This window comes from Anomaloglossus baeobatrachus, chromosome 5, assembly GCF_048569485.1.
Source record: "Anomaloglossus baeobatrachus isolate aAnoBae1 chromosome 5, aAnoBae1.hap1, whole genome shotgun sequence".
Classification (NCBI taxonomy): domain Eukaryota; kingdom Metazoa; phylum Chordata; class Amphibia; order Anura; family Aromobatidae; genus Anomaloglossus; species Anomaloglossus baeobatrachus.
The window spans coordinates 41129126-41153420 of record NC_134357.1 but is presented as its reverse complement, the minus strand read 5'-3'; the positions used below and the strand labels follow the sequence as shown (position 1 = coordinate 41153420).

At 45.3% G+C, this 24295-nt stretch overlaps 1 protein-coding gene across 1 annotated transcript in view; it reads right to left on the bottom strand.

Annotated features, from left to right (window-relative positions):
- Window positions 1–8693: 8693 nt before the first annotated feature.
- Window positions 8694–24295, bottom strand: part of FANK1 (fibronectin type III and ankyrin repeat domains 1) — a 153690-nt gene continuing 138088 nt past the window's right edge. Inside the window, exons 7-11 of the mRNA XM_075348444.1 lie at window positions 20776–20941; window positions 18977–19120; window positions 9426–9503; window positions 9289–9333; window positions 8694–9197 (exon numbers count right to left, since the gene is read on the bottom strand). Of these exons, the coding sequence (XP_075204559.1) occupies window positions 9153–9197; window positions 9289–9333; window positions 9426–9503; window positions 18977–19120; window positions 20776–20941 (478 nt within the window). The 3' untranslated portion in view covers window positions 8694–9152. The remainder of the gene's footprint in view (window positions 9198–9288; window positions 9334–9425; window positions 9504–18976; window positions 19121–20775; window positions 20942–24295) is intronic.

Below are 24295 nucleotides of genomic sequence, written 5' to 3'. Positions count from 1 at the left end.
CGGAGCGGCGGCCGGGACAGCGGTGGATCGGAGCGGCGGCCGGGACAGCGGTGGATCGGAGCGGCGGCCGGGACAGCGGTGGATCGGAGCGGCGGCCGGGACAGCGGTGGATCGGAGCGGCGGCCGGGACAGCGGTGGATCGGAGCGGCGGCCGGGACAGCGGTGGATCGGAGCGGCGGCCGGGACAGCGGTGGATCGGAGCGGCGGCCGGGACAGCGGTGGATCGGAGCGGCGGCCGGGACAGCGGTGGATCGGAGCGGCGGCCGGGACAGCGGTGGATCGGAGCGGCGGCCGGGACAGCGGTGGATCGGAGCGGCGGCCGGGACAGCGGTGGATCGGAGCGGCGGCCGGGACAGCGGTGGATCGGAGCGGCGGCCGGGACAGCGGTGGATCGGAGCGGCGGCTGGGACAGCGGTGGATCGGAGCGGCGGCGGGGACAGCGGTAAATCGAGCGTGGCGGCGGGGCGATCGGAGACAGGGGCGAGCGGCTGGGACAGGGGCGGGCGAGCGGCTGGGACAGGGGCGGGCGAGCGGCTGGGACAGGGGCGGGCGAGCGGCTGGGACAGGGGCGGGCGAGCGGCTGGGACAGGGGCGGGCGAGCGGCTGGGACAGGGGCGGGCGAGCGGCTGGGACAGGGGCGGGCGGGCGAGCGGCTGGGACAGGGGCGGGCGAGCGGGGGCAGCAACTTACCGATGGGCACCCGCAGAGCTTCGGCTTCCAGGGACGGTCACAGGCCGCAGATCCACATTGATTGGAGAGAGCGGTCACAAGACCGGTCTCTCCAATCAGAGCTGGGGGCGGGTGAAGCATCGATCACCCAGCTCCAGCCAATGGCCAGTGCTACAGCAGCACTGATCAGGGCTGGATTTCAATGTTCCAGCCATTTTCAATGGCTGGAACATTACAGTGGCTGTAATTGGCTGAGCGGCGTTCGTCAGCCAATCACAGCCTCTGTAGGTTCGGGGAGGAGGCACCACCCCTCCTGACGTCAGGCAGAGGTCCCCTCCTTCCCGAATCCACCGTTTAAGTAAATAAATTTCACTCCCCGGGGCTCCGGGACCGCGATTTCGCCAGGACGTACTGAGTACGTCATGGGTCCTTTAGCACCATGTCACCATGACGTACTCAGTACGTCCAAGGTCGTTAAGGGGTTAATAGAGATTGTGATATGAAAAAACTAATTTTGCATGGAGTTTTTGTTGCAGAATCTATTTATTTCCATGCCCGCAAAACATGCCTTATGGTTTTAATTGGAAACGCGCATTGCCATTCATAGGACCATGGTTTTTTTTTTTACCAATGTAGTTTCCAAAATAGATTTTCTGTGTTAAAAGCCTGGAAAATCCCTCTAAGGATTTTGTGAAATTGTGCAAGAAAGAAATAACAGAATGATCCATTCCGTGCAATATTATAGTGGTATCCTAGGGAGGAAATGCACTATATGGCAGCACAAGGAGTACAACTTACTACATGTATGGACCAAATGTGGAGTTTTTCAGAACATGGGTGACAACCACTTATGGAAACTCCTCACATTCCAAGGTTTTGAAGCGAAAATCCCCTTGAATAATGGATACTATAATATTCCCGCCATTCTTTATCGATTGTCTCTTCAGGTTGTAGTCATGCAATATTTTTCACATTATTAATGATAATCTTATACATTACATTAATGGAGCTGTTACAGGTGGTCTCACCATTGTATCCAGAAGTCTTCAATGATGGTCCTTCTATGAAAGGTAGTGAAAGAGGCACCTTGTAGGAACTTAAAGGGACTGGACACTTTAGGTATAGGCCTATCAAACATTGATGACCTAACCTAAGGATATACCATGAATGTAAAAGTAGTGGACAACCCCTTTAAACAAGCTCTCTCATTAATCATTTTTTTTTTTTTCATTAAATCCGTGTATATGTATATAGTGTGTAGTGTCAGTGTATTAATATACTCACCTACTGCTGCTTTCTCCAGCATCCAGCGCCACCTCAGCTCCTTTTCTCAGTGACATCACCGTTCTGCAGACTTTACAGATCGCGCTGCACTCTGCGTGCCCTGGAAGTGGCTTTTACAATATAAGTCTATGGAGCCTCAGAATGAGGCTCTGTAGACTTTCATTGTGAAAGAGACTGAAGGGTGCTTTACATGCTGCGACATTGCTAGCGATCTCGTTAGCGATGTGACACGCCAGATCGCAGATGCGATCTTTCGAGATCGCACATAGGTCGGTTTTTATAGCACATGTCACATGTGCGATCTCGGTAGATCACATCTGCGATCTGGCGTGTCACATCACTAACGAGATCGCTAGCGATGTCGCAGCGTGTAAAGCACCCTTTACAGCTCACACATAGTGATTCGGAGAATCTGCTGTGCGGTAACGTCACTGAGAAGAGGAGCAGAATGTCACTGCATCACACACTCACACTACACACCATACACATAGACACATTTAATTTGAAAAAAACAATATTAATGGTAGGGCTTCATTTAACATTCATAGTATGGAAGTGCTTAAAGTGAATCTGTCACCAGGTTTTTGTCACCTAATCTGAGAGCAGTCTAATGTAGGGACAGAGATCCTGATTCCAGCGATGTGACACTTACTGGGCTGCTTAGTGTAGTTTTGATAAAATCACTGATTAATCAGCAGGAGATTATCATTACAGGACTACTTGGCGTGTTTCCAGGTAGTCCAGCATATGCATGAGTGCTGCAGCAGAGAAAACATTTTGTGAAAATGACAGCAAACAGCTCAGTAAGTGACGCATCACTGGAATCAGGATCTCAGCCTCTATATTATCCTCCTCTCAGATGAGGGAGCCAAAATCTGGTGACAAATTCCCTTTAAGGAACACATTCTGGCTTATCATACATTCAGAATAACATACAACATCAAAAAGTTTGAGAAACAGTAACACTGCATCATTATATGAAAGCTCTGTTTTTTTGACTATATATATTTTGGTTACCACTAGGGGGAGTATTCATGCTGAGCTGTATAAATATGTATGTAGTATGCTCCCCCTAGTGGTGGCTGCAGATAGCTGGTTTTACACCAAGCAAGTAGCTCAGAGACATACCCCGTTTATCCATAGGGCTGATAGCTATCACATGTCCTTTCTCCATGGTAGGTACTCCTCCATCATGGGGGCACCTCCGTTGGCAGTCATATTTTAATTTAAGGTGGAGATGTCTAGCCTCGCTCACAGTTACTCTATTATCACATGGCAAAAACTGTAGTGTCCTGCTTATCAAGAAGGGGGAGACATATTGGGGGCTAAAATGTGATTCAGACTATGGGTGCGGAGGCTAAGATTAGGCCTGAATGCGGAGCAGCTGCTGTGACCTGCAGATTGGTCCTCAGGTCACAGCAGCAGAGCTGCCTATTGCTCACGAAAAACCTGTTCTATTAATATTCTTTTCTTGGGGAACCCCTTTAAGGGGGATTCCAACCTTAGACATGTATGGCATACTCCTGGCTTATACTGATAAATGCTGATCCCACTTCTAGGATCCACACTCAGGGGGTCCTCAGTGAAGCGTCCACCACATGGAGGTGAGGAGTGATAGGAGCGGTGGCAGCGTACGTCTGCAGCTCCCCTTACTCACTTCTATGGGGGTCACACTTGCCGGGCAATGAATGAAACAGTAAAGTTACGATGAGAGTACGTGTAAGTAGTAATTGAACGTTTTTTCACTGATGTGTAGAGTATACAGATCTGTTGTTCTCAAAGTATGTGGGATTATGAAGGATGCCCGGATATAAGTGACCTATAAGCCAGGCTGAGCTGCAGTACCCAACACAGCCTACAGACAAGGGGGGCGCTGTTTCTGTTTTCTTTCAATCAGACACAACCCGTTAGGTTGTCAATGTCCGATTCTGTCATTGTGAATGTCTTGTTTCTACCGTATGATCCTTCAGACCAGTAATATCTCTTCAATGCAATTTTGTACTCCGAATGCAATCAATAAACCATGGATCACAATGCTGAGTGTGTTTGATTTTTATTTAGACAGTCCATGTAAAGTGCGCCCTAAATACTAACGCTATTAGTCGTTTGTACCTCGCTATGGCACGTGTAGCCGCATCTCGCAATGCATTCAGGAGGGAGGGTCACCTGAGCTAGAAAGCTACCGAAATGGATGGTTACCTACCTTCCATATGTGTGGAAATATGACGAAAACCAACTCGCTTGGGGATCCAATGGGCACCACACAACTAATTGAAGGCTAAAGGGGTTGTCTGGCCATCCAAAATTGTGTTGTAACCACTAAGAATGGTGTGAAATTAGTGAAGCATTACTTGCCTTACAATTCCCCTGACACTGCTAGTCTCTGTATTTTCAGCTTCATCTGGGTGGACATATGTCTCGGCACAGACTTGGGAAAGGTTCAGCATGGCCAAAACACACAAAAACAGGGGTACCACCACGACAAACAAGGGGTACATCAGGGACACTTTAACAACAGAGGGCCGTAGGACTAGTGAGAGGGAAGATGAACATCTCCTCCACTGACCTGCAACTGGACCCTGCACGCCTAGCCAGTCCTTATACAGGTTTTTCACCTGTTGCTGTGCAAGAGCCTAAAGCCCTTAGTGACCCTACAATAGTCCTGGCTAGTGAGTGGGCAGGTAAGGGACGCTAGCCCAACCACTGCATTGAAACAACACACCAGAGAAGGAAGACAGACGGGAGGAAACATAACAGACTGCTGCAGTCAGCACAGCAACTTCAACAGAGGGTTTCAGCAGCTCCTTCCACCTCCAGGCCAAGCATCCAAATGGCAAAGAGAATAACTGGCACGCTCTTCTGGTAGTGGAGGGTATATGAAGGGACCTGGAGTGGTCCCAAACTGGAAACACCTGAGCTGGTAATTGGTCTGCTTGCTGGCAAGGAATACTAACATTAACCCTACAACTGCCAAAGGAAAGAAACCACGTTTAATATTGAGAGTCAGAGTGGAAATGACTCTCAAGTTTTGAATCTGTCCCTAGTCTCATAATGCAGAGAGACAGACGTGACAGCATGTGAGCCAATCGCTGGCCATAGTGGTCGCATGTTCTCTACTGGTCTCTGTATTTCCTGTTTCAAGGATATCGCTGCAGCCAATCACTTTCTGCATTAATTAGCACATATTGGTCTTCATTGCGACTGGTATTGAACTGCTGCAGTCAAAACTGTGCCCAGATGAAACATTTTTAATTGAAGTGGCCTCACATTTTATCGTATGATCACTGATCGATCAGGTCGGGGCGGCCATAAATTTCCCCTGCAGGGGGCACTACAGGAGCGATGTGACATTACAGAGCATCCATCCAGTTTAACCGTTTGAATTTTTAATTGTTTCTATTTTGCTAATGTTGAAAAGAACAATAAAATGAGAGATGAGAAAAAATGTGTTTGTGGTCAGAAAGTAAATCCATTGTATGAAACGTATATGTCATATTTATTAGAAGCCTCAATCACAGGGACACAACCCTGCAGGGGCCTGAAAGCACCGGCCTGTGAATCAGCAGCAATGTATTTTAGGGTATGTCCACATGTGATGTAAGATCTTTTTTTTTTTTGTTTGTTTGTTTTCGACAGATTTCACCCAGAGGCAAAAAGAGAAACTTGCTGTGGAAGAAATTGACATGTTGCTAATTTAACATCTGCACCACAAGCCAATTTCTGCACCGGAACATTCTTCTGTAGCTTGTGAATGAGAGTTGTTAAAGGGTTTTTCCACTTTTAGCATTCTGCGTGTCATCGGCGTGCCTGGATAAAAAAATAAGTGGCCGTTGGTACTGACCCTCCCCGGGATACCCCTGTCTTGTGCTCACCAAAAATGTGCAAGGTTTACCAATAGAGAGTGGAACCATATAGAAGAAAGTCCAGCGGCACAACAAATCTCCGGTAAATTTGATTAAACGGTGCATATTAAAAAGGCAGTGAAGGAACCGGGTGCAGGATCCCTCACAGTCGACGGCCGTTTCGCGTTAAACACGCTTCCATGGGTCCTGGACCCGTGGAAGCGTGTTTAACGCGAAACAGCCGTCGTCTGAGAGGGATCCTGCACCCGGTTCCTTCACTGCCTTTTTAATATGCACCGTTTAATCAAATAAAAAAAGAAAAGTTTTTTACCGGAGATTCGGTGTGCCGCTGGACTTTCTTCTATATGGTTCCACACACCTACAGCTATCCTGTTTCATCAGCGAGCACCCAGGACCGGAGCCTTACTAAGGGAATACTGCTTCTAATCCACTCCTCCCCAGGATTGTAAACAGGTCGTACTGCGGTGGTGCAGAACCACATCTATTTGTTACCAATTCTCGTGTGTTCTCCATATAAGTAACCTGTCATCAAAAAATAGCACAGAATGTTGGTGCAAGTTGATGACTGCTCATAGGAGGTGTACATTTTACTTTATAATTTTTGGAAAGTGCATAATATACCAAATTTAATAAGTGATGAGCGCCTTTTTAATAAGTTTGATGCAATTTAATCCAAAAAGGATGTACTTTAGACTGTCTTAATAAATCGGCATCATTGCGCCTAGTGCAGGCTTAAGGGGACGCACTTCAAAAGATTACGGTATTTCCAAAATGTAAAGTTATTATCAATCCAAAATAATAGGTCATAACTTGCGGATCAATGGGGGTTCAAATATTGTGACTAATAACAGGACTTTGAAATGTGTCACCGCTCCATCCATCCTCAATGGCACTGATACATCAGATTATTGTGCAGTCTATAAAAGGGATGAGACTGCACTCTCCAATGTATGCCAAATGATCTTCTTTATTGAATTACAGGTGCATGGTAAAAAGCAGGAGAGGAGCTAGGTGCAGGCCCCCTCTAGGATGACGGCCGGTTACGCTTCGACAGGTCCATATATGTTATGGACCTGTCGAAGCGTAATTAGACGCGAAACGGCCGTCGCCCTGGAGGGGGCCTGCACCTAGCTCCTCTCCTGCTTTTTACTATGCAACTGTAATTCACTAAAGATCATTTGGCATACTTTGGAGAGTGCGGTCTCATCCCTTTTATGGACTGCATATGGAATTCTTTATCTGACCAGACGTGAACCTCTGAGCCGGGATCACTGAGTGCCTGAGCTGATACCCACGGTTGTGTGACACCCGCTCAAGGTAACGCTTGGTGGTGCGGGTCTTTTTCTTCCTTTTTTTTGTGCTGCATCAGATTATTGTACTGGACTATCTCCGGAAGAATGAATGAGCTGATGAGTGGGGAAGCATAGCCACAACTCCATTCCAGTGGGCCATTTAAAGGGAACCTGTCAGGTGCAATATGCATCCAAAACCACGAGCAGTTCTGGGTGTATATTGCTAATCCCTACCTAACTGTCCCTGTATCTTAGTAGCATACAAGAGATCTTCAGAAAATGTATTTCTAAAGAACATTTATGATATGCTAATGAGGCCAGTGACTAGTCGTGAGGATATTACTTCCCTTGGCTAGTTGGCCCCCTTAGCATGTTAGTACGCCCCTGTGGGCATACAAACATGCTAATGAATGCGCAGTGTCAGATGCATGGTCGCCCTCACCTCTCGCCTGCCACTGCACAGACGCTGGATTTCAGCTCAGTGTGCACGATCAGAACATCCCAGACTTCCAGTCAAGCGTACTATGAAGCCGGGTGTACGTGTCCCAGCTTCAAACTGGTGTAGTGCGCATGACTGGAAGTCCGGGGCCGTTCTGATCGTTCACACTGAGCTGAAATCCAGCGTCGGGTGAGGTGGAGGCAGAGAGCAGTGAGAGCGACCATGCCTCTGATGCTGCGCATTTATTAGCATGTTAGCACGCCCACAGGGGTGTACTAACATGCTAAAAGGGCCGATTAGCCAAGGGAAGTAGTGCCTTTGCGAATAGTCCATGTGCTCATTAGCATATCATAAAGGATCTTTAGAAATACTTTTTCTAAAGATCTCTTTATGTATGCTGCTAGATACAGGGACGGTTGAGCAGAGATTAGCAATATGCACCCAGAACTGCTCGTGGTTCTGGGTGTCTATTGCACCTGACAGGTTCCCATTAAGAGTCTATTTTTAAAGGGAACCAATCACCAGGATTTTCGTATATAAGTTACAGCCAGTGCTATACTGGCAATATCCGGCTGATTCTATACATACCTGTAGTGGTCAGCTCGGATGTTTAGGTTTTGAAAGCAAAGAAAGTAAAGTTTATAAAAATCGGCAGCTTTTTAAGTGACAGCAGCTGAGGATCAGATAATATCTGGGGGGTATTCAGAATTATCCCCTCCCCTTGTTAGAATTAGGATAAGTATTATAAAATCGATTTAATTTTTCACTAGCAGGACCTATGTGAGGTCATACCCATGTGACAAGAAGGAGCGGGGCCTCAGCCAACAAAGCTGATACCAGGAAGCAACATTTTCTGTTGGCTGAGGCCTCGCCCCTTCTGGTCACATGGGTATGACCTCACACAGGTCCTGCTAGTGAAAAATTAAATTAATTGTATAATACTTATGCTAATTCTAACAGGGGGAGGGGATAAGTATGAATACCCACCAGATATTATCTGATCCTCAGCTGCTGTCACTCAAGAAGCTGACGATTTTATAAACTTTACTTTCTTGGATTTCAAAACCTATACATCCGAGCTGCCCACTACAGGTATGTATAGAATCAGCCTGATAGCGCCAGTATAGCACTGGCTTTAGGTTATATACGAAAATCCTGGCGATTGGTTCATTTTAAGGGTTGGCCAATGGTTGGACCACCACTGATCTGCAAGTTATCACTTATTCTTAGCATAGGTGATAACTTGAAATGTTGGGAATAACCCTTTAAATGCTAGTAAAATTCACTGCCCCCTCAGGACCCTGTCCCAGGCGTGCCACACTATATACATTTTTACTAGACTGTGATATGAGATGATATCCTGGTTCCACGCGCAACCCGGGAAATTCGAGATCGTTATACTATATGATTGCAATTTTTCAACTATAAAAATGTACTTGACGATCCTTTCTTTTTTTAATACAAAAAGGGATGTGAAGAGAAGCGGCAGCGCGCGGGTATCCCTGTACAACCGCTGCGCTTTAATGTAATGTCATAGCAGAGGGCTCCACGTTTCGGCTGTCAGTATAATCAAAGGCGGGTTTAGACGGAGCGGCGGTGCGTCTCTTAAAGAATCTCCTTCTTCATGTCCTCTAATATCACCAGCATATTCTGTCAGGAAGATGAAAGGACGGGAGGGGGGTGAGGAAACCGTCTATTCAACATTTGATGGATTCTACAGCAAAAGCCATCATCTCCTTACCTGCCTGTTGAAAGCTTTAGCCATTTCTGAGATACCTATTCCGTACTGCGGGAAAAAAGAGAGAGAGAACCTTATCTTAACCTTTACGTCTGATAGCGGCCGCGCAGAATGCAATTTCTCCCAGCGCTTTTTAATACCTCATTTGTGATGCTGCAGTCTGCGCCTTTTTCTATTAGTAAACGGACCAAGCGTTCATGGTTATTTAATGTTGCAACCTGAAGAAAATTGCAGAATGTGAAAAAAAAATGAATTCCGGAGAAACCCTCCTGTGCGACGCAAACATTTGTACAACGGTGCCGTGCAAATACTAACGATACACGGCGGGAGCAGAAGAAAATCCAATCTAATAATACTATAATATAGGGTAGGGGGAGAAAAAGAAAGTGGGGAAAAAACAGTAAAAGAGAAAGGAAGGGAGAGACAGAAAGAAAGAGGGAGAAAGAGGGAAAAAGAACAAGAGAGAAAGAGAGGGAGAAATAGAACAGAGGAGAGAGAGGGAGAAAAAGAACAGAGAGGAGAGAGGGAGAAAAAGAACAGGAGAGAGAGAGAGCGAAAGAACAAAGGAGAGAGGGAGAGACGAAGAGATAAAGAAAGAAATGTAGAAAAAGAACAGAGGAGAGACAGAAAGAGAGAGGGAGAAAAAGAACAAGAGAGAAAGAGAGGGAGAAATAGAACAGAGGAGAGAGAGGGAGAAAAAGAACAGGAGAGAGAGCGAAAGAACAAAGGAGAGAGGGAGAGACGAAGAGATAAAGAAAGAAATGGAGAAAAAGAACAGAGGAGAGACAGAAAGAGAGAGGGAGAAAAAGAACAAGAGAGAAAGAGAGGGAGAGAGAGGGAAAAAGAACAAGAGTGAAAGAGAGGAGAGAAAAAGAACAGAGGAGAGAGAGAGGGAAAAAAAGAACATAGGAGAGAGAGAGAGGGAAAAAAAGAACAGAGGAGAGAGAGAGAAAAAGAACAGAGGAGAGAAAGAGAAAAAGAACAGAGTAGAGAGAGAGGGAGAAAAAGAACAGAGGAGAGAGAGAGGGTAAAAAAGAACAGAGGAGAGAGAGATCGAAAGAATAAAGGAGAGAGGGTGAGAGGAAGAGATAAAGAAAGAAATGGAGAAAAAGAACAGAGGAGAGACAGAGAAAGAGAGAGGGAGAAAACAGAGAGAGACAAATAAAGAACTGAGGAGAGAGAGAAAGGGAGAAAAAGAACAGAAAAGAGAAAGAGAAAAAAAGAACAGAGGAGAGAGAGGGAGAAAAAGAACAGAGGAGAGAGAAAAAGAACAGAGGAGAGAAAGAGAAAAAGAACACAGAAGAGAAAGAGAAAAAGAACAGAGGAGAGAGTGAGTGAGAAAGAAAGGACAGAGGAAAGAGAGCGAAAGAACAGAGGAAAGAGGGAGTGAGAGAGCGAAAGAACAGAGGAGAGAGGAAGAGAGAGAGAGAGAGAGAAAGAAAGGGAGAAAAAGAACAGAGGAGAGAGAGAAAGAGAAAGGGAGAAAAAGAACAGAGGAGAGAGAGAAAGAAAAAAACAGGAGAGAGAGAGAAAAAGAACAGAGGAGAGAGAGAGAGAAAGAGAAAGGGAGAAAAAGAACAGAGGAGAGAGAGAGAGAAAAAAACAGGAGAGAGAGAGAAAAAGAACAGAGGAGAGAGAGAGAAAGTGAAAAAGAACAGATAAGAGAGATAAAGAGAAGGAGGCCGGTATTGATTTGATTTGAGAGAAAGAGAAAAAAAGACCAGGAGAGAAAGACCCAAATTATGCCCCTAAAACCCCATCTCCACAACCCCAATCCACTCCCCTGTCACACTTCTTTTCTTGCTTTGGCAACAATGTATTGTATTTTGGTCCTGCCAATAAAGCCTATTTGATTTGATTTGATTTAATTTGAAAGAACAGAGGAGAGAGAAAGGGGGAAAAAATAAACAGAGGAGAGAGAGAGAAAAAAAGAGAGAAAAAAGGACAGAGGAGAGAGAGAGAAAAAGAGAAACAAAATAAACAGAGGAGTGAGGTAAGGAAAAGAGGAAAATAAAGAATAAGATAAAGTAAAAGTGATGGAGGGGTTAAAAAAAAGAGGAACTGATAGAGACAGAAAAAAAAGCAAGAGAGAACAAGAAGGAAGGAGAGAGAAAATGAGCAAGATATGCTATACTTAGAAAAGGACAGGGCCCGCTCATCCAGAAATCATTGATTAATTGCGGCTAAGCAAAAAGTTTACTAAACTGAACATGAGGTTCTTAATTTAACCTTCTGATCAGACTGTATAAAGACCGCTACCGTGTCATGGTGAACCTCTGAGTGGGTCTCTAACCTAAAAGGTGCGCTGCCGACCACCGGTTGAGCAACAGCGCACGAGCAGTGGGAGTGGCCTGCTGCCCCAAGGCACCCGTGCTGCAGTGCTGAGCCACCATTTCTCCAGCGCACACCATCCCACAGGCACAGCACCAACACCAAGTGAAAGATTACATTAGGAACCTGATGTTCATTTTTGTACATTTTTGATTAGCAGCAATAGATCAATGTATATGTATGCAGCATGGTGCTGCGGGTCACCAGGTGGCTCCCCCTGTTAGTGCATTGTGACTGTGATGGTGGTTGGTGCACGGTGTCACAATGTTTAGGGTCACCATGACGAAGTAGTGGGCTTTATACAGTCTATTCAGAAAGTTAAACTGAGAACCTCAAGTCCAGTTTTGTCAATTTTTGATAAGCCACAATGTATCAATGTATTATTTTTGGATGTGGGGTCCTTGTCTTTTTTCCTACAGTTAAGGCATCTTTAATATGCAAATTGTATCTTCAGACATGAAGAGGACTTGAACTCTAGCGCCACCTACTGGAAGTAGCAATCCTAAAAGCCAATTTCAACCTGTTAACAAGCCTTGGCACTTGACTTAGGATAAAAGCCAAACCAGAATATCAGTTTGCAAGCAAATGTTTCAGGGTGTTGCCCCTCCTCAGTGCAAAATAAGAGATCTGATTTGGCTGTATGAGATGCCTCTGTCTGGGGTATAAGGGGAAACATCTCTACTTGTGGAGAATGATATGCCAGTATAAAGAGATTTATAGGCCTTAGACCACAGTCAGAGGCCACTCATACAGCCTAATCAGATCTCCTACTTTGCACTGTGGAGGGCTCAACACCCTGAAACACGTGTCTGCAAACTGAGATTTTGGGTTGGCTTTTATCCTAAGTCATGAACAAGGCTAGTGAAAAGATCGATATTGACTATTGCTATTTGCATTGCTACTTCCAAAAGGTGGCACTAGAGTTCAAGTCCTCTTCTTCTCTGAAGAATCAAGTTGCATATTTAATTTCCAGAGGAGCACTGCATGGCCTATAAGTCTCCTTACACCGGCATCTCAGGCATGTTATTATTCACAAGGAGAGACGTTAATCTTTAATATCTTTAATCTGACAGCAATAGAACCCGCAAGTATATACATTGGAAAAAATACATCACACATACAGGAAAGAGAGGGGAAAAAGAGCCAATGAGGAACAAAAAAAATATATCTAAAGAGATGAAAAGAGAAGGAAAAAACTAAAATAAAAGAGAAGAAACGAAAAAAAAAAAAAGAGAAAAGAAAAAGAAAGAAGCAGAGAAAAAGAACAAAAACAACCTCAGAATGTCAATCTGGCAGTGAAACCTATTTCATTGAGACCCGCAACACACATTCGTTTAATTTGTACGTGTGCGGTACGTATTTGCATGTACCGGAGACACGTACACACGGAGACCCATGTTATTCAATGGTAGATGGCACACACATGTAAAATCACACGGAAAGTGTGTCCGTGTGGTAAGTACGTGTGTGCGCTTTTCTACACGGACGACATGTCCGTTTTTGGCCGGCAGCACGCAGGCACGGACCCGCTTTAGTCTATGGGTCCTTTACTGCACGTACCGCACATGGAGTATGTCCGTGTTCAGCACGTTTCGTGCGTGTGCGTTTTTACACTAGCGATCTTATTTTTTGTTTTTTTTAATTAATATCAGTATACTTACCTTTTTTTCTGCTGTTCTCAGTCATACTTACATTGGCGCTTGGTATTTTTCTTCCCCCGGCTCATACCGCTCCCCGATCACCAGCGCGGCGAGGAACAGCTGTGCAGAGAATACGCGGCAACAATTACTTTGAATATGCAGGCCGCTCATTAATCAATCTCGTATTCCCTGCTTTCCCCACCCACAGGCGCCTGTGATTGGTTGCAGTCAGACACGCCCCCCACGCTGAGTGACAGCTGTCTCACTTCACCCAATCACAGCAGCCGGTGGGCGGGTCTATACTGTGCAGTAAAATAAATAAATAAATTAAAAAAAACGGCGTGCGGTCCCCCCCAATTTTAATACCAGCCAGATAAAGCCATACGGCTGAAGGCTGGTATTCTCAGGATGGGGAGCTCCACGTTATGGGGAGCCCCCCAGCCTAACAATATCAGTCAGCAGCCGCCCAGAATTGCCGCATACATTATATGCGACAGTTCTGGGACTGTACCCGGCTCTTCCCGATTTGCCCTGGTGCGTTGGCAAATCGGGGTAATAAGAAGTTATTGGAAGCCCATAGCTGCCACTAAATCCTAGATTAATCATGTCATGCGTCTCCCCGAGATTCCTTCCATGATTAATCTGTAAGTGACAGTAAATAAACACACACACCCGAACAATCCTTTATTAGAAATAAGAAACACTAACAAATTGCCTTGTTCACCAATTTAATAAGCCCGAAAAAGCCCTCTCCAGGATGGTCCAGCGTCGCTTCCAGCTCTGCTGCATGGAGGTGACCGGAGCAGCAGAAGACACATCCGCTCCTGTCAGCTCCACGCAGCTAATGAAGAGAATAACCTCAGTGACAGCTCAGCTGATCGCGCTATTCCCTTCATTAGCTGCGTGGAGCTGTCAGGAGCGGCGGTGTCTTCTGCAGCTCTGGTCACCTTCATGCAGCAGAGCTGGAAGCGACGCTGGACCATCCTGGAGTACGCCGGACATGGAGGGCTTTTTCAGGCTTATTAAATTGGTGAACAAGGCAATTTGTTAGTGTTTTTTTTTCAATTAAAGGATTGTTCGGGTGTGTGTGTTTATTTACTGTAATTTACAGATTAATCATGGAAGGTATCTCGGGGAGACGCCTGACATGATTAATCTAGGACTTATTGGCAGCTATGGGCTGCCAATAACTCCTTATTACCCCAATTTGCCAACGCACCAGGGCAAATCGGGAAGAGCCGGGTACAGTCCCAGAACTGTCGCATATAATGTATGCGGCAATTCTGGGCGGCTGCTGACTGATATTGTTAGGCTGGGGGGCTCCCCATAATGTGGGGCTCCCCATCCTGAGAATGCCAGCCTTCAGCCGCATGGCTTTATCTGGCTGGTATTAAAATTGGGGGGGACCGCACGCCGTTTTTTTTAATTATTTATTTATTTTACTGCACAGTATAGACAGGCCCACCGGCTGCTGTGATTGGGTGCAGTGAGACAGCTGTCACTCAGCGTGGGGGGCGTGTCTGACTGCAACCAACCACAGGCGTCTGTGGGTGGGGAAAGCAGGGAATACGAGATTGATTATTGAGCGGCCGTCATATTCAAAGTAATTATTGCCGCGTATTCTCTGCACAGCTGTTCCTCGCCGCGCTGGTGATCGGGGAGCGGTAAGTTTGAGAGAGGGCTGCTCACTTCAGTCACTCGGGGGATTAGCGGTCACTGGTGAATCCTTCACAAGTGACTGCTAATCAGTACGCGGCACACAGACAGAGCCGAGGCATGACAATGAAGTCGGGTGAAGTTCACTCGAGTTTATTCTCATCGTGCTACTCTGTCTGCTGTCAGCTGACATGTATCAACGACATTGTGCAACACACAAACGGACATTCCACACGGACATTCCACGTACACATACACGGGCATTTTACACACAAACACGGACATTTTACACGTGCACACGGTCCACATACGTCATCACACGGATGCCATACGTACCGGAGAAACGCTAAAAAAAAACGGAACACGGACCCGAAAAACGGACCGTGTCACACGGACGTTTTTTTTGCGGAAGTGTGTTTTAGGCCTTATATATATATATATATATATGTATATATACACACATATACACACACACACACATATATATATATATATATATATATATATATATACACACACACACACACACACACACACACATACTAGTCACAAAACAAAAAGTTAAGTATATTTGGCTTTTGGGTAAAATTTATGTAATATGTAAAAAGTTCACATGACAGTGATATTTTATTGTGAAAGTCGGGCATCTAAGTAGAACATGCAATGGTGATTTCCTCATCTGAAACAATTAACTGAAACAAAAGCCAACACTAGTGGTGGGTATACCCCCAAAAATATCAATAATTTCTCATGTGGACTTAAGCATCATTTACAGCTGACAGTAACGCCTCCTGCTGGTCATAAATGGAGTTATTGTCTGCAGAGGCGGCATCTCACTCCTCTTGAAGGGAGGCCCGCAGGTCATTGAGGTTCTGGGGTACAGAGTTACGGCCTCTGCACAGCAACTCAATTCATCCTATAGGTTTTCTATGGGATTCAGGTCTGGAGAAAGTGCAGCTGCTCCATCTGAGGTTCCCCCAGCCTCCAGCAGTAGTTCCATAATCATGCGACCTCAATGAGCTGGAGCAATGTCATCCATGAAGATGAAATTAGGCCGGTGTTCATGCAGAGGCATAATGACTGGATTAATAATGTTATTCCAGTAGTAGGGGCTGTCACTGTACCATCCTCACAGTGTAGGGCTGTTCTGTACTGACTAGACACACCTGTCCACACTGTAACACCACCACCACTACCAAAGGCTCATCTGGTGACAACATTGGCTGATGCACAGCTCTCTCTATGACGTCTCCAAAATTGTTGGCAGCCATCATTTCTGCTCAGCTTCAATCGACTTTTATCAGTGAACAGCACGGAGGCCACTGGTCCCTCGTCCAGCGTAGATGACGCCTGTGCCTGGTGGTGTAGTCACGTACAGTACGTACATGATGCCTGTGTCTGGTGGTGTGGGCAGGTACGTAGATGACGTGTGTTCCTGGTGGTGTGGGCAGGTACCTTTCAGGTCAACTGGCCCGCAGACCACACTGATGTAAATGGTTTTGAATGATCTGATGTGACACTTGTATGCCTCTCACCCACCTTAAATGTGCCTGGAGTTGTGTGACATTCATCATCTGATTCCGAAGAGCATTGTTCACAATGAAGTGGTCATAAGTGTGGGATGTGGCCAAAGGACATCCACTTCTCTGCCTTACTGGGTCTCCTCCAGTCTCTCTGTATCTATGTAGAACCTGCTGGTGACACTCTGTGACGTTCTAAGCTCAGTGGCCACTTCCATCTGAGAATATCCTGCTTGAAGCCTCACAATGGTGCGGTACTGCTGATCAATTGTTAGATGCCATCTTGGTCTCGTCTTGATGTCAAAATGTGAACAGCATGATGAGGAGGACTGATTAATGCCAACTCTAATTGAACCCCGAAATGTATTGGGCGATTCTTGGATCGAACACCAATTGTGAATTTTGCCATTAAGTCCCTTGTTTGAGAACAGCAAGTTATTTAAAAAGTCCTGAAACATTGAATAGATGGACATGTGCATCCAAAAAATTATAGAGGGTCATATGAAGGTCACCGGAAAAGGGTAGATGGCATTTTAGGTTCATTCTGAAATTTCAACTGAAAGCCAAATATCTCTAACTTTTTGTGAGTAGTGTACAGTGGGGAAAATAAGTATTTGACATACTGCTGATTTTGCAGGTTTTCCCACTGACAAAGAATGGAGAGGTCTGTAATTTTTATCGTACGTAACTTCAACTGTGACAGAATAAAAAAAAATCACATTGTATGATTTTTAAATAATTAATTTGCATTTCATTGCATGACAGGAAATAAGTATTTGATCACCTCCCAACCAGCAACAATTCTGGCTCTCACAGACCTGTTATTTTTTCTTTAAGAAGCTTCTACTCTGCACTCATTACCTGTATTAACTGTACCTGTTCTCTTCAAAAGACACCTGTCCACACACTCAATCACAGTCTAACCTTTCCACCATGGCCAAGACCAAAGAGTTGTCTGAGGAGACCAGGGATAAAATTGTAGACCTGAACAAACTGACATGGAACACAAGACAATAGGCAAGCAGCTTGGTGAGAAGGCAACAACTGTTGGCACAATTATTAGAAAATGGAAGCAACACAAGATGACTGTCAATGTTACTCGGCCTAGGGCTCGAGGCAAAACCTCGCCTCGTGGAGTAATGATGGTTCTGAGAAAGGTCAGGAATCAAACCAAAACAACACTGGAGGACTGGGTGAATGACCTGACGAGAGCTGGGGCTAGTAGTGTCATAGATTATGGTTAGTAACACACTACACTGTCATTAATTAAAATTATGCAGGTCATGAAAGGTCCTCTTACTTATGACAGCACAAGTCCAAGCCCGTTTGAAGCTCGCCAATGATCATCTGGATCCAGAGGAGGCATGGAAGAAAATCATGTGGTCAGACGAGACCAAAATCAAACTTTTTGGTATCAACTTAACTCGCTGTGTTTAGAAAAAGAAGAAATCTTACAACCCCAAGAACATCATCCCAACCAAGAAGCATGGGGCTGGAAACATCATACTTTGGGGGTGCTTTTCTGCAAAGAGGACAGGACAACTGCACCATATTGAAGGGAGGATGGATGAGGTCTTGTATCATAAGAGTTTGGCAAACAACCTCCTTCCCTCAGTAAGAGCATGAAAGATGGGTTGTGCTGGGACTTCCAGCATGACAATGACCAGAAACACACAGCCAGGGCAACTAAGGAGCGGCTCTGTAAAAGGCATTTCAAGGTCCTGGAGTTACCTAGCCAGTTTCCAGACCTGAACCCAATAGAAAATCTTTGGAGGAGCTGAAACTAAATGTTGCCCAGTGACAGCCTCGAAACCTGAAAGATCTGGAGAAGATCTGTATGGAGGAGTCGCCGAAGTCCCTGCTGCAGTCTGGTCAAACCTGGTCATGAACTACAGGAAACGTCCGACCTCTGTAATTGCAAACAAAGGTTTCTACCCAATATTACGTTCTGTTTTTCGATTGTCTCAAATACTTATTTTTATGCAATAAAATGCAAAGTAATTACAATACAATGTGATTTTCTGGATTTTTTTTGGGAGGGATTCTGTCTGTCACAATTGAAGTCATCTACGATAAACATTACAGACCTCTCCATTCGTGAAGAATATATATATATATATATATATAAAAATATGATATTTTTATATATCTCTTACATACAGAGTCTTACACTAGATATACACATACACATCCCCCTCTCTCCCTTCCGTGACCCTCGTCGATCATCCCCGGATACAGAATGTCAGGGAGACGTCTGTGCCATTTACGTTCGGAGTTCTGGACAGATAAGACTGACGTCAGACATGTATATAATGTAATGATAATAACATGTAATTAAATGTCACCATCTATTACATTGCTCTATCTCCCGCTAGCTTTATCGCTATCAGTGCTGGCCAGTATACTATCACCGTATATACCATTCTGCGTGTTTTCCCCTTAATTGACCTCATTCAATCAGAACCAGCCATCTGGCAGTGGGGGAAGCTAAATAATATGTGCACCCTTCCCACAATGCTCCCTGTTCATTGTGAGATGACATACCATCAGGGGGGTCTTCCCGTCCTTATCCTTTACATTGACATTTGCTCCGGAGGCAATTAAAAGATGAGCGACGTCTGCGCTTCCGGATACCGCTGAAACTCGCATCAGTGGAGTCCATTGTGAACAGGAATCTTTCACATCGACCTAAAGGAAATCAATCAAGTGATGTATGATCCAGAAAGATTCACACACTGCCTGTTAGAGAATGCACACTAGGTCTTATGTAATAAATAAGACATATTAGGACAACCCCCAGGGGTCCCGCGAATACTACTGGATTTATAAGGAGACATGTAAGGTTTTTTTTGCCAGATTCCTTTTGCCAGCCTCCTTTGCTGCGTAATGGAGAGGTTTCCACCACCAAAGGTGTAGAAGTCTGTGCAAATCATTTCTTATCTAAAAATAAAGAAAGCTACCCCCTATTAAAGGGAATCTGTCAGTAGATTTTTGCTGTGGAATCTCAGAACTGCATGATGTAGGAACATGTGAGGTCACTGAGTTTACCAAGTTCATCTGAGGTCAGGTTACCTGCAGTCACAGGTGGAGGACCGTGAGAACCTCCATATGTGACCGCAAATAACCTGAGTGACGCCACCACTGATCGTGCGGTCATTGTTCTATGGCCGCACAAAGTATCTTCAGATGTAGCAGAGCTGGAATTGCCGTAAGACCTCGTGTGGATTTCGTCAGACCTGGGTATTTTGAGGCGTTAATAAATTGGTGAAACAGTGATTTTTTTATTTTATTTAAAATAAAGGATTTTTTGGGTGTTTGTGTTTTATTTCTTTTCACTTACAGATTAGTAATGGGGGGTCTCAGATGCCTCCCATTACTAATCTAGGGCTTAATGGCAGATGTGGACTGTTATTAACCCCTTATTACCCCGATTGCCACCGCACCAGGGCAATCGGGAACAGCCAGGTAAAGTTCCAGGATTGTCACATCTAATGGATGCGACAATCCTAGGCAGCTGCAGGCTGCTATTTGTAGGCTGGGGGGCGCTATAAGCATGGGTCTCCCCAGGCTGAGAATACCAGTCCCCAACTGTCAGCTTTATCATGGCTGGGTATCAAAATTGGGGGGAGACAGCACACCGTTTTTTAAAACTATTTATTCAAATTTATTTATTTTTTTAAAAAAAAGTCACATGCAGTTCTTATTTTGATACACAGCCAAGATAACCATAGGGCTGGGGGCTGCAGCCTGTAGCCGTGGGCTTTATTTGTGCTGGGTAAAATAATACGCCGGACCCTATGTCAAATTTTTTTAATTTATTTACTTTTATATCACAATAATGAGATAGGGTCTGTGGTTGGTTGCAGTCAGGCGCTGTCAGACAGGCTGGGGGCGTGTCTTACTGCAACCAACCAATCACTGTCCAACCAAAAGGATGCCAAAAAACTCCTCAAGCAAAAAAAAAAAAAAATCAAAACAACTTCAGAAAAACAAAAGCTCATCCAAAATTCCCCCCCTTTCCTGAAGAGATTTCTGCTTGGACATTTGTGGTTTTAAACTCCTAAAAATAAACTCAGTGTGAACACAGCCTAAGACTCTGTATACACTATAAGACTGTGAACACAGCCTAAGACTCTGTATACATTATAAGACTCTTCCCTGCTAAGTATATAATATGAGGAGGTAACTGTACAGTATGAGGTTATTTGCAGGAGGTTTCGCGGAATCTCCAAGACATTTCAGAGGAAAAGCCAATACTAAACTACAAAAGGCTGTGTTGCTTGCTGAAATAATCGCTAATAATAAAAGAATAAAACAAAAAAGACAAAAAGTTTGTTCCGTACCTTACACCCATCGTCAATCATCCATTCAATGAGTTTCGGATTGCCTCCGTCTACTGCCCAGTGCATGGCGGTGCACCCAGCCTTATCCCGGGTCTCCCAAGATGCTCCTTCTTTTCTTAAATTCTCTACAATATCCAGGTGTCCAGCAAAACAAGCCAGCATGAGACTGCAAAACAGAAGAACGGTCTCTGCTCAAAGGCTATAGAAGCTTCTCAGGTAAGTCACTAAACAATTCCAGCTTCTAAAAGGTTTATATAACCAAAGAGGGGTCAGAGAGGACAACGCAGACGCGTAAAGTGAATGTCCATACATACCAAAATTTTGTGCTGATTAAAGTCTTCATACATCTTTTATGATTAGCGCTTTAAATCACCTGAATAGCCAGTTACCAAATATTATAAGATCTTCACTGCCTGCAGCCACCACTAGGGGGAGCTTTGATACTTACTGCATACTTTTTCTGCATTAAACTTAAAGAGGAGCTGTCACTGGGTCAAAAGCGGACGAATGTTGTCCCATCGATTTGTTAGAAGTGTAAGAGGCTGAGTTTTTTAAACAGTAAAAAAACACAGCGTCAAAATTTCATGGTGGGAATGTAGCCTGAGGGTATGTGCGCACGTGTGCGTATTACATGCAGTTACGCTGCGTTCTGCACCGCAGCGTAACTGCATGCGTCCTGCGTCCCCTGCACAATCTATGCAGATTATGCAGGGGCCGTGCGCACGTGGCATGTTAGAACGCAGCGATTCGGCTGCTTGCCGAATCGCTGCGTTCTAAGAAATGACATGTCACTTCTTTCGTGCGTTCTGCATGCTGTCTATAGGGAGAAGCAGCATGCAGAGCGCACGAATCTGCCGGCACCATGCGCTTCAGAACGGAGCTTTTCAGCTGCGCTCTGAAGCGCACATTTTCGGTGCGGTGCAGAGCGCACACAGCCTTATAGTCTGAGACTACGCATACACCTGAGTTTTCATGTGATGTGTTGGTCCACATGAAAAAAATGAAAGCAAGTCTAATGCGGGCGTCACATGAGACGATCCATCGTGCGATATGTCGTAGGGGTCATGGTTTTCGTGACGCACATCCGGCATTGTTTGCGACGTTGTTGCGTGTGACGCCTACAAGCGACTCTGAACATTCACAAATCGATTGCAAATCATGTATCATTGACACGTTGCTCATTTTTAAAAAGTCGTTTATTCTTCTTTGTGCCGGTTTTTCATCGTACCCGGGGCAGCACACATCGCTCCGTGTGACACCCCGGGAACGATGAACACAGCTTACCTGCGTCCTGCCAGCAATGCGGAAGAAAGGAGGTGGGCAGGATGTTTTTACGTCCCGCTCATCTCCGCCCCTCCGCTTCTATTGGCCGGCCGCTGTGTGATGTCGCTGTGACGCCGAACGTCCCACCCCCTTCAGGAAGTGGATGTTCGCCGCCCACAGCGACGTCGCTCAGCAGGTAAGTGCGTGTGACGGGGTTTTAACAACTTTGTGCGCCACGGGCAACCAATTGCCCATGACTCACAAATGACGGGGGCGGGTGCGATCGCTCGTGTGATCGCACGATAGATCGTACCGTGTGACGCCCGCATTACTCTGGTCCAATTTGTTGGCTAAACTCAAGTGAATGTGCCAGTGAAAAAGATGAACAGCGATTGGATGACTTTGCCTATGTCGTACATGTATATACACAATTCTGAGATGAGATAAACCCTCACTAGAAAGCAGCTGCTCAATCTGTGAGTCTCTCACACTTCTTCCTGATGCCTCTGTAAATCTATCACAGGGGGGCGCTGGGACTCAGGTAGAGGAAGAACTCATGAGTGCAGTAAGACAGAGACCCACTAGATGACGCTAACACAAGCGCAGGGATAGTCAATCAGCCAAGGTCTATGCCGTGATGTCACGTCTGTACCAAAGGGTAGGCAAGCCAAAGTCAAAGAACAAAACCGAGGTCAGAGGCCGGGAGACCAAGTAAGTACAGGCGAGGGAGCGGTGGTCGGGACCAGGGTCTAGAGGACAGCGATAACAGACCGGGCAGGAGGGATGGCGGTCAGGGAGAACAGGTACGCACAGAGGAGGGAGTGGAGGTGAGGACATGAAACAGGACCGGAGTCAGGAGGGAAGGGAGGTCATGCCGGGCAGGAGGGACGGAGGTCAGGGAGAACGGTACTGGGTAGCGGGACTTGATCAGAGGACACCCATAGGAACCAGTTGCACACTGCAGAGCAGGAACTATTACTGGTGGCGTCCCGGAGGTAACAACACCAAGATATGGCAGCGTGACCTCCGGAACAAGGCCAGAACAAACAGGCCCCTTCCCTCGGGCCTAATCTTGGAAACAACATACATGCACTGGCTCTACAGAGTCAAAGCCATTGTAAAATCATGACACCTCACTGCTCTGTTTTGTTTTATTTTGACCAAGATGATTCAACAAATGTCATTGGGGGAAGTAGGTGAAAGAAGTGGCTCATAAGTGGAGAAAGCATTTACTTGAATTATTGGTTTATGCAAATTTTGCTGCAGTGGCTGTATAAATTATAGGAATAAGATTTACTAAAATATATTTTCAAGTGAATGAAACATCTTTTTATTTTCCTGGACGACCTCTTTCGATATAAAACAGCATTGAGCAACCTGGGAAGTCATAAGTTTTCCTCAATTTACAGATCCAAATTTAAAGTCGTTTTTCAATTTCGGGAAAACTCCTCTCTCCGGGTCCCACTATGACTTTACGCACTGTCCCCAGGACCACCGGTGAGTCTCCGCTGCCGCTCTCGATGTCAGTTATAGTCAATAAGTGAGCTCTGCGGCTCTGCCAGAGTAGCTGACACAAACCGACACAAACCGCTAAGAGGTGCTGAGCACACTGATTGGCTGCAGCCCTAATGATGTCACAACAGCGCTGCAGACAATAACAGACATGGGAGCGGCAATGGAGTCTGCTGGGTTTGGAGGAGGGTGAATAAAGCTGTTTTTTTTTTAAATAGGAGGGTTTAATGAAAACAAAAAACCCCTTTAGGCTATGCGCTCACGTTGCAGATTTGGTTGCAGAAATTTCTGCACTAATCTGCATCTCCTGGTAGAAAAATTGCCGAAATAAAAACGCATATTTTTTTTGCTACGATTTGCTACATTTTTTTATGCATTTTTTTTTTCTTTCAATGGTGAAATGCAGAAAGAATTGACATGATGCAGATTTTTTCAGCAACCGAATCTGAAAAGAAAAAAATCTGGAACATGCGCACAACACTTCAGGATTGTTATTGACTTTGCTGGCATTAGGATTTCTTTGCAGATCTGTAAAAAATCTGCAAGCAAAAGTGCAATAAAAATGCAACATTTGCACGCAGCTTTAGGCTATGTTCACACATTGCTTTATTGCTACTTTCTTTCTGCAGGCAAAACCTGCTCTCTTAGGCTACTTTCACACATCCGGTTTTTGCTCTGCGGCACAATACGGCGATCTGCAGAAAAACCGCAACCGTTTTTTTTTGCCGCCGGTTGCGTTTTTTTT